This window comes from Carcharodon carcharias, chromosome 17, assembly GCF_017639515.1.
Source record: "Carcharodon carcharias isolate sCarCar2 chromosome 17, sCarCar2.pri, whole genome shotgun sequence".
NCBI lineage: Eukaryota > Metazoa > Chordata > Chondrichthyes > Lamniformes > Lamnidae > Carcharodon > Carcharodon carcharias.
Genome location: NC_054483.1, coordinates 58,131,027 through 58,141,540, shown reverse-complemented (window position 1 = coordinate 58,141,540; position 10,514 = coordinate 58,131,027). Strand labels below are relative to the sequence as shown.

Genomic DNA, 10,514 nt, shown 5'->3' with positions numbered 1-10,514 from the left:
CCCGCTGCTCCTCTCACTCTCTCTCACTGTTAACGGCCTGCTGCTCCTCTCACTATTAATGGCCTAGCTGCTGGACTTGCTCTCTCACTGTTAATAGATCTGCTGCTCATCTCACTCTCACTGTTAATGGCTCCGCTGCTCCTCTTGTTCTCTCTCACTGTTAATGGCCCCGCTGCTCCTTTCACTCTCTCTCACTGTCCAATTCCCTGGTGCATTTCTCACTCTCTTTCATTGTTAATGGCCCCGCTGCTCCTCTGGTTCTCTCACTGTTAATGGCACCGCTGCTCCTCTCACTCTCTCTCACTGTTAATGGCTCCGCCGCTTCTCTCGTTCTCTCACTGTTAATGATCTGCTGCTCATCTCACTCTCACTTTTAATGGCCCCGCTGCTCCTCTTGTTCTCTCTCACTGTTAATGGCCCCGCTGCTCCTTTCACTCACTCTTACTGTTAATGACCCCGCTGCTCCTCTCACTCACTCTCACTTTTAATGACCCCGCTGCTCCTCTCACTCACTCTCACTGTTAATGACCCCGCTGGTCCTCTTCCTGTCTCACTTTTAATGCTCCTGCTGCTCCTCTCACTCTGTCTCACTATTAACGGCCCTGCAGCACCTCTCACTCTCTCTCACTGTTATTGGCCCCTCTGCTTTTCGTGCTCTCAGGGATCCCGCACAGAGACGACGCCAGGCCCAGCACCAACGGGCCCAGGGTCACATGCCACCATGACAATAGCTCCAGCTGTTCCTGTTTCCCCCGAGCTGGTGTCTTGGGGGGGTCTGAAGCGCGGGCTGGAGTATGGCTTGGGCCTGGGGGGCTGCATCCTCAGTGTGCTTGACCTTCCTATGGCACAGAAGGTCCCCCCCTAACTTGCCGGCGGACAAGGCGGCATTAGCAGTTGGTACCAGCTCCCCTTCTAGGGAGGAAGATGGAGTGGTGGTGGCGGGAAGCGAGGTGCCTGCGTGGTTCCGGCGGCCTTGGAGGCGAGGCAGTTATTTCTAACGTGCCCCATACCTTGCAGGCGTAAGGCTGTCTGCTGTCCAAAACATGCGGTAGGTAGCCCTCTCATGCTCAACGTTAATGCCCCACTTTGTGCACTCCTCTCGGGTCAGGCAGACGAAAACCTGGCGACAGAAGGAGTACCCATGGCGGAGGGCTGGCTCCTTGAAGCCGAGTGGTATTGGCGTGACCCCTGACCTACCCGAGTTGTTGGAGGTGGGGGAGAAGGAGCTCACTGGGGACAAAAGGTGGGACATTGGAAATTATAATCCTCTGGCTGGTGGCCTCCAGAGAGCCCACCGCCAGAAAGGTCCCACCCACAGTGAGCCCCTTATCAAGGGCTAGGGGCACCGCCCGCTCTGACCTCAAGAAAATGATGGCTTTGCCATACATTTGAGGCTGCAACAACAGTTGAGGGGCCAACGACCCCAGCAAACCTTGATTGTCATGTCTGGGTGGGTGTAGCTCTTGACGTCCAGGGTCTTAGTAAGGAGGTGAAAGGTGCCGGGGCTGAGAGAGCTGCTGCATCTGCACATGTTACCTTGGGGGGGCTCTGCCACCGGTAACAGCACCGCCTCCATATTCACCCTGTCGCAGCCACAGGGGATGAGCCACACCCACCCCGAGCTCTATTCCCAAAAATATCCCACCCGGGGAAGAGGGGGAAAGGTTGTTTGATCTCTCCCTCCAGAATGGCAACAACAGGGAGGGGAGGAGGAGGGGGCAAAAGTACAGGGAGACACATGAGGGTATGGGTAAAGGGTGCAGGGTGGGTGGGTGTCGCTGGGTGGAGTGAGGTGGAGGCCTTGCTGGTGGTCTTGTAGGGGGAGGGCGATGTCTTCACCTGGCAGCCGGTACTGCCTGGCACAGAGTCGGCACCAGCCTTCTTCACCAAGCAGCACCACTACCTGGACTTAGAGACAGGTGAAGTGGGACGGTGTGGGAGTCTGCAAGATCTTAAGCAAATACACGCACCCCTTCTTCCCAAGTCTCTACAACTGCCTTCTTTCCTCCCTCTACAAAGCACACAGTTGTCTTCTGCCCTCACCAAACAAATTTCCAGACACCCACCTCAGATGTTATTTTAAAAAGTCGTTGCCTCCTGGCCTTCCTGTCCTGTCGCACCTCTTCTCTCTCTCTCTCTCTCCTCCAAGTCTTCAGGCCTTAGGCCTTGTAGCCTCCAGGCCCCTACCGCCCTGGCAACACCACCAGCAGCAACAGCAAAACAGACAGGTGGTAAAGTCTGAGGGAAAGGCAGCAACTCCAACTCAACAGTTCAACAGCCACAGCAACATCAAGAACAGCAACTCGTCAGCAGCCACATCCGGTTCCAATCAAGTTGCCCAGCCTGGGCATGGGTGTTAATCACTAGTACATACTGTTCACTATTGTCAATAGAGTCCAAGAATGTTTCCCTGCCTATAGCTCATTGTTCTGATGGGCAGTGTTCTTGTCACTTAGATGTGAAACCTTTCTGCACAAGATAAAAATGATGGTCCAGCCTCACACTCCCTAGAAACATTAGTGATGCCTATACCTCGGCGGTGCTGGTCATTGTCACCAGAATGTTGTGGGCAGGCGCCACAGAGTTCCATCATTCCATCTGTGTGCTCTCAGCACCTTTGAGATAGGGTTGGCCCCCATCACTTCAGCATCTATGACCAGTGACGCTGTGCTCCTGAAGGAGTCAGGTGCTGAAGACAGACAAAGCATCAGATGCTTCTAAAGTTTCATGGCTGCGACTCTATGATATGACCCTGATCACAGAGCGCAAGTGAGCTGCCCTCAGCCAGACAGGAGTCAGGCATTCACAGAGGCTATGTGAAGATTCATGGAGTGTTCTCACTGCATGTTGTCGTCATCCTCCTGCGTTTGAGCGACTATTAGGGCCTCCACTGCATCTCCATGAGAGGAGTATTCTCACAGAGGGTACTCACACTGCCATAAGCCAGACTGGAGTCAAATATTCACAGATGCGATCTAGCAGCTATGAGGGCCTCCCGAGCACGCCTGCCTTGTCTGCCAGTGCGAGGGCCTCATTCACATAATTGCCACCTTCGAGGACCTCCTCACCCTCATCCTCATCGGCGTCCACCTCATCAAGGAGACCTCCAGCTCCTCCATCTCCTCCTCAACCAGCTCCTCTCCTCGTTCCAGTGCCAGGTTGTAAAGGGCACAGCAGATGACGACGATGCATGACACCCTCTATGGACTATATTGCAGGGCTCCACCAGACTGTTCCAGGCACTGGAACCACATCTTCAGCATCCCAATGGACTGCTTCACCAAGTTGTGAGTTGCAGCATTAGTCTCGTTGTACAGTCGCTCTGCTGCAGTCTGAGGCCACCACACAGGTGTCATCAGCCACGGCCTCTGCGGGGAGCCCTTGTCCCCGAGGAGCCAATCCTGCAGCCTCTGTGGACCCTGGAAGACTGCAGGGATCTGTGACCGACTGAGAATGTGCTCGTCGTGCACACTCCCTGGAAACCGTGCGCACACCTGCAGGATGCGTTTCTGGTGGTCGCATACCAGCTGCACATTCAGTGAATGGAATCCCATGTGGTTGATGTAGTTCACTGTGTGTTGTGACGGAGACCTGAGTGCCACATGGGTTCAGTTGATGGCACCCTGCGCCTGAGAAACCCGAGAAATCCAATCGCTCTTGCATCCTGGCTCTCTTGGTCCTGGGCGAAATGTAATAAATTGAAAAGTTGTGTGCCCTCACCAAGGTGGCATCTGTAATTTTCAGGATGCATTTGTCGGTGGCAGCTTGTGACCTCCCATCTATGGAGCTCTAAAGGACACTGGCATGGAAATTGAGTGCCACAGCCACTGGCAGTGGATGCCCTCCATGTCCCTGTGGTGCCACATCTTGCATCAGGTGGCAGATGTGACCAACCAGTTCTCTAGACAAGCGCAGTCTTCGATGACACTGGTTCTTGGTCATCTGCAGGAATGAAAGGCGGCACCTAGATCCTGGGCATTGCTAGACGTTGACCAACGACGGCTCGCTGTGGCTCTTTGGTGGCATGGGCAGGAGCCCCAGCCACCCCTTCTTCCTGAGGTTGCTGCTCCTCCCTCTGAGCAGCCAGGAGGCTCAGTCGCTCCCTCCTCCATCGGCTTCGCTCTCTGTACCCATGAGGCTTACAACTGTTCACCAGCCTTCATGATCCTGATGTTGTACTCCTGCAGGATGAAAGAGAAAGAGGTGTGGGTTAGCTTGGGTGGACTGAAAACCTGTTTTGATTAAGTCTGAAGGCCCTTTAACTCATCCTGGAGTGTGCTGGTCACCACTTGGATGGCTGGAGATTAGTGCACTGTATGGCTGCCTAAAACCCCACCGATCTCCGCCCCACTCCATTTGACTGATTGGCGGCAGCTTTGCCCACTGGACTGCATGCTGTGTTCTCAGCTCAGACACAGGCATTCTCCTAACCTGCACTGCAAGGCTGCACTCTTAGCTTGAACCATGGGGGAGGCTGGTCCAAACCCAGATGATGACATTACAAGGGGCTCTGAGCGCCTTCACCAGTGACTGCTCCATGTCCAGCTTTAGCAAGGAGATTGTACAAAGTGTGCAGGTGTCCAACTTCTGCAGTCCACTAGAACACTCATTAATTTGCAGTCTGTGTCCCAGGGGTGAAAAGCTGTGGAGTGCTTTGAGGTCTCTGCGTTTCTTGAGTGGGCAGAGAAGCATGAAGTCCAACTCCAATTATATCAATGTGACTGCGCCTGAACTATCTCAGTTGCAGAGGAATGGTCACTTTATACAAGGTGTCCCAAATGGGTGGCCGCTTCTCTTGCCCACCCTGCCCCCCCCACTAGCCACCCCCGCCCTCCCAAAAGTCACCTCAACCTCAGGGCTGCCCTTGCCTCCACCACCCCGCACCCCCCCCCCCCGCGCCCCCCCGCCTCCAACACACCTCAAGCTTGAAATCCAACAGGTGACCGTGGTGAGCACTACATATCATTACTGTGTACTCACCTCCGAGTTTTCCTCAAAGTGCAGCCTGCCAAGTGCACACCTTTTATATGCTGTTGTGAAACATGTCCAGCGATGTTGGCAGATGATCCAGAGTGGTGGGGTGGGGGTGGGGGTGGGGGTGGGGCAGGCCTAATAATGATGTGCAGGTGTATTACAATGAGGTTCCCGATGGCGGGAAACGCAGCCCACCATTGGGGGCTGAGCAGACAATCGCAAACTGGTTTCATGCCGTTGTGAAACTGATCGCGCCATATTGTCCACTCATTGCCACCGAACACTCCCAATGCCGGCAGGCATGGAAAATCCTGGTCGTTGTTAATCAAAGTTTAGGTTTTGGAAGAACAGAACTCTGTATTTAATATTGCCATGCTGGTTTGTGCAATAAAAGATCTGGATTGAACTGGTTCTGTTGTACATCACATGAACCCCTAGTGCAGCTGTTAACCGTCACCTCCCCCCCCCCCCCCACCGCCCACGGAACACTTACACATTACACATTGGTACCTAGCTACTTACAGATAATACAACAATATATAGCACCCCAAAAAGGATAGAACAGCTGTCAAATATTGGACATGTGAGCTGATACTACCATGGTGAGGGCAACACAGGATCTGGGGCCTCGGTGATGGACAGTCTGCTTAAACAATGAGATTTTAGGAGTGAGAAAGAAATGGAGGATGATGGAGAACAAATAGGATGAATTAGTATCCAACTGGCTTCAGAAAGAGAAATAAGGACAGGGAAAGAAAGACTGAAATAAAAGAAAAAGAGGCTGAAAGGAAAAGTACAAGAAATACATTTTAAATTTAAAGATAAAATCTTTAACAATAATTTACTATGTGCAGAAACGAGATTCCATATTTCAATTGCTCCCTTTCTAGTCCATTTAGAAGGTACTTACAATGTTAAGCACTGGCCCTAACTTCCCGAACTTTCTGGGACAGATTCAATGCGCAAATGCAGCAATTTCATGAAAGATCATGGGGAAGTTGAGGGCGAGCTTGCTGTTTTCATGAAGTCAAAGGCTAAGTGACACAAAGCACACAGCAACTTGTGGAGATTTGCTGCAATTCATGAAGTTTCTTTTCCTCACTGCACGTTGCTGGGCGCTTCACATATTCGCGAGAGGCATTTAATATCCGGTTGGAAGCAAAATCTGGGCCGTTATACCATCATAGAATGGAGGACCAGAGATTAGAATAATAGAGATAAAAACAAAAAAACTGCGGATGCTGGAAATCCAAAACAAAAACAGAATTACCTGGAAAAACTCAGCAGGTCTGGCAGCATCGGCGGAGAAGAAAAGAGTTGACGTTTCGAGTCTTCATGACCCTTCGACAGAACTTGAGTTCGAGTCCAAGAAAGAGTTGAAATATAAGCTGGTTTAAGGTGGGGGGGCGGGGGAGAGAGAGAGAGACCCCCCCCCAACACCTTAAGCCAGCTTATATTTCAACTCTTTCTTGGACTCGAACTCAAGTTCTGTCGAAGGGTCATGAGGACTCGAAACGTCAACTCTTTTCTTCTCCGCCGATGCTGCCAGACCTGCTGAGTTTTTCCAGGTAATTCTGTTTTTGTTTAGAATAATAGGTATGGCTGCTAGTCTGGCAGAGTGGTCGAGTATTATAGCCACATGTTTGGTTAGATTATCAGATATCACGCAGAATTATACAGTAGAACACTTCAGTTGCAAATGGTGAACTTGCCGCACTTATGTGTTATATCTTGAACTTCTGAATTAAATCAATGTCCTCTTGCTTTGAAAACTTTTGGTTGAGTTCATCACTGAAGACACCGCCGAAGGTGCGCTAGTCGGCGCTATTGCCTATTCCCTGTTAAATAGGGATGGCTCCACAGGCTGAAATCTAAACTACAGGAAATTTATCCCCTCCCTCATTTCTTATTGCAGTTGGATCACATCATTCCCATTTTACTCCCCGTGATTCATCAATGCGTATTGTGTGCAGTTATGTTAAACATTCTACCTGATCTCTGGCAAGGCATTTGGAAAGATGCATGCATGAAATACGGTTTAAAAGTAGATATATTAACACCGGGGTGAAGGTCACTGTACCGAGGATTTTTGGATCAAACTTTGAAAGTTGGATAAAAAGACAACTCAACCACGACTGTCAACCATTTATTGAATTAAAACATATTTCTTTTTAAAAACGTATAAATTGCTATAGCAATGATATCAAGATATTTGAAGTTTCTAACTGGATCTTGACTCGCACTGTTTAGCTTCTCTTATGCCAAAACGCACCTTGAGCTAAAGGTGCTAAAGTTTGGAACCGTAAACAGAACCGTTCCCATTTTGGTTTAAAACTTGAGTGCGATTGCACTTGACTAGTGCGTGTCTACTGATCTGCACTTCTTATGTGTGTTCTAATTTAATTATTTTTTTAAAAAAACGAGATTTAAACTCCAATATTGTGGGGCAATTAACTTTTTTTGCCGCAGTTTTAGTGTTTGGGAAAACTTTCAGCTGGAAGAGTCCGACCCACCGGGAGCAGGGACACAGCCGCAAGTCTCAACAGGGGGAGAGTGAAGGTGTCCCTGGGGGTTGAATTCAAAGTAAAGGCTGCGAAATGTGGAGTATCCAGTCTTCCAAAGGGCTTTGCAACCCGTAAAATCTCTGGAAATAAAGCAGGTGAAGGGCGGGAGGAGGGGATGAGGAAGGTGGAGAAGTTGAGTTGCAAGTTCTGCATGGGCCTGTAGGCGCCACGCTTGCTTTCTACATGGAGCTTTGACGTAAGGCAGGATGAGCAAGTGTGTTCACGGGTTTCAGCTCCAGTCAGCGAGGATTTCCGGGAGGACGGGAGCCGCAACTGTTGGGAGAAAGCCTTTTAACTACAAGCACTTCCCGACTGGCTTGACTCCCTAAGTGTTCTTCCCACCACCACCCCCTCCCCAAACTTTTTAAACGAGGCACTCGGACAAACTCCTAGGAATTGACCAAGCCGTTCAGCTCCCTGAAAGTTCAGCAAAGTCGGCGGCCACTTTGGAAAGTTGGCGGTTAGCTAGAGGCCAGCACCACCCCCCCCCCCCCACCCCCCCCTCTCCCTCCCCCCCGGGATTAACATGGGCACGCTGCGGGATCTGCAGTATGCTTTGCAGGAGAAGATTGAGGAGCTGAGGCAGCGAGACGCCCTGATTGACGAGCTGGAGCTGGAGCTGGATCAGAAGGATGACCTGATCCAGAGGCTGCAGAATGAGCTGGACAAGTATCGATCTGTTATCAAGCCCGCCAGCAAGCAGACCCCGAACCAGTCTGCGGTCACTGTGCAGGAGCAGCAGCGCACTAAGCGGCAGGCCATCTCGGCGGAACCCACTGCCTTCGACATCCAGGACCTCAGCCACGTTACTCTTCCATTCTATCCGAAAAGTGCACAGTAAGCAGCCGGCAGTATACCTTCCACATCTCACTCGGTCACTTTGTACACACGCGCACACACATCACAAGGAGAGCTGCCCTCTGCTCTGCCTTGTCCAGTCACTGTCGGGTTAAACTGTAACATCTCACCAGACAATCACCTTTCTCTAACCGCTCTCATCTCCACAAAATCTACCAGAACGTTGAGTGACTGTCAGTGTGTGTAAGGTAGGGAGGGTCATGAGGGAGCCGGGTATGTTGGAGTGACTTCTCTTTATTAAACCTTGTAATCATTGGTTAGACCAAGAGAGTAAGAGAAGAACGAAAAGCTGAGCCCAGAGACTGGAACTAGGAAAGGAAATTATACCGAATAGACAATAACGGAGCCGACTTTGGCTAGGGTTATAGTAGAAATGAATGGGTATGTCGTTATAAGCGAGTGGGTGTGAGAGTAAAAGTGGGTAACGGGATCATAATGTGGGATTGCGTGTGTATGTGAGTAAGGGTATGAGTAACTGAGATAATGTGAGGGATTTGTGTGAGGTAATTAGCTCAGTGGCAGTGAGAGCGAAAAGAGAGTCTTATGTGTGGTTGACAGACTGTGTGTGTGTGTGTGTGGGGGTGGTTGACAGACTGTGTGTGTGGTTGACAGACTGTGCGTGCGTGTGTGGTTGACAGACTGTGTGTGTGTGGTTGACAGACTGTGTGTGTGTGGTTGACAGACTGTGTGTGTGTGGTTGACAGACTGTGTGCGTGTGTGGTTGACAGACTGTGTGCGTGTGTGGTTGACAGACTGTGTGCGTGTGTGGTTGACAGACTGTGTGCGTGTGTGGTTGACAGACTGTGTGCGTGTGTGGTTGACAGACTGTGTGCGTGTGTGGTTGACAGACTGTGTGCGTGTGTGGTTGACAGACTGTGCGCGTGCGTGTGTGGTTGACAGACTGTGCGCGTGCGTGTGTGGTTGACAGACTGTGCGCGTGCGTGTGTGGTTGACAGACTGTGCGTGTGTGGTTGACAGACTGTGTGCGTGCGTGTGTGGTTGACAGACTGTGCGCGTGCGTGTGTGGTTGACAGACTGTGCGCGTGCGTGTGTGGTTGACAGACTGTGCGCGTGCGTGTGTGGTTGACAGACTGTGCGCGTGCGTGTGTGGCTGACAGACTGTGCGCGTGCGTGTGTGGCTGACAGACTGTGCGCGTGCGTGTGTGGCTGACAGACTGTGCGCGTGCGTGTGTGGCTGACAGACTGTGCGCGTGCGTGTGTGGCTGACAGACTGTGCGCGTGCGTGTGTGGCTGACAGACTGTGCGCGTGCGTGTGTGGCTGACAGACTGTGCGCGTGCGTGTGTGGCTGACAGACTGTGCGCGTGCGTGTGTGGCTGACAGACTGTGCGCGTGCGTGTGTGGTTGACAGACTGTGCGCGTGCGTGTGTGGTTGACAGACTGTGCGCGTGCGTGTGTGGTTGACAGACTGTGCGCGTGCGTGTGTGGTTGACAGACTGTGCGCGTGCGTGTGTGGTTGACAGACTGTGTGTGTGGTTGACAGACTGTGTGTGTGTGTGTCAGACTGTGTGTGTGTGTCAGACTGTGTGTGTGTGTCAGACTGTGTGTGTGTGTGTGTCAGACTGTGTGTGTGTGTGTGTGTGTCAGACTGTGTGTGTGTGTGTGTGTGTGTGTGTCAGACTGTGTGTGTGTGTCAGACTGTGTGCGTGCGTGCGAGAGTGACAGACTGTGTCTTTTTAGGTCTATATGTAGAGGGTGATTGCTGGACCTAATTCTGGGTAATGAATCCAGACAGCTGGCTGAGGTGGCGGTGGGGGAGCATTTTAGTGATACATCATGGTACAATTTAAGCTTGTTATGGACAAAGGAATAGACAAGTTGCAAAAAAATGTTTTGGATTTGGGGAGAGTGGATTTTAGTAAAATAGGGCAGGATGTGGCCAAGGGAGATTGGGAACAGCTACTTGTGGAAATCTATGGAGGAGCAGTGGGGGGCATTCAAAAAGGAAATGGAGAGGGTACAGGCTCAACATGTTCCCTCTAGGGTGATAGGAAGGAGTAACAAGCCCAAAGAACCATGGATGACCAGAAATATTCAGGATATGATGAGAAGGAAAGGAGGCTTTTAGTAGGTACAAAGGAAGCAAATCAGCAGAGGCA

At 51.2% G+C, this 10,514-nt stretch overlaps 1 protein-coding gene across 2 annotated transcripts in view; it reads left to right on the top strand.

Annotated features, from left to right (window-relative positions):
- The first annotated feature begins 8,064 nt into the window (after window positions 1-8,064).
- The window catches only part of prkg1b (protein kinase cGMP-dependent 1b), an 809,007-nt gene continuing 806,557 nt past the window's right edge, over window positions 8,065-10,514 (top strand). For both annotated transcript variants that reach the window (XM_041209924.1, XM_041209923.1), the window contains exon 1: window positions 8,065-8,375. In XM_041209924.1, the coding sequence (XP_041065858.1) occupies window positions 8,065-8,375 (311 nt within the window). The remainder of the gene's footprint in view (window positions 8,376-10,514) is intronic.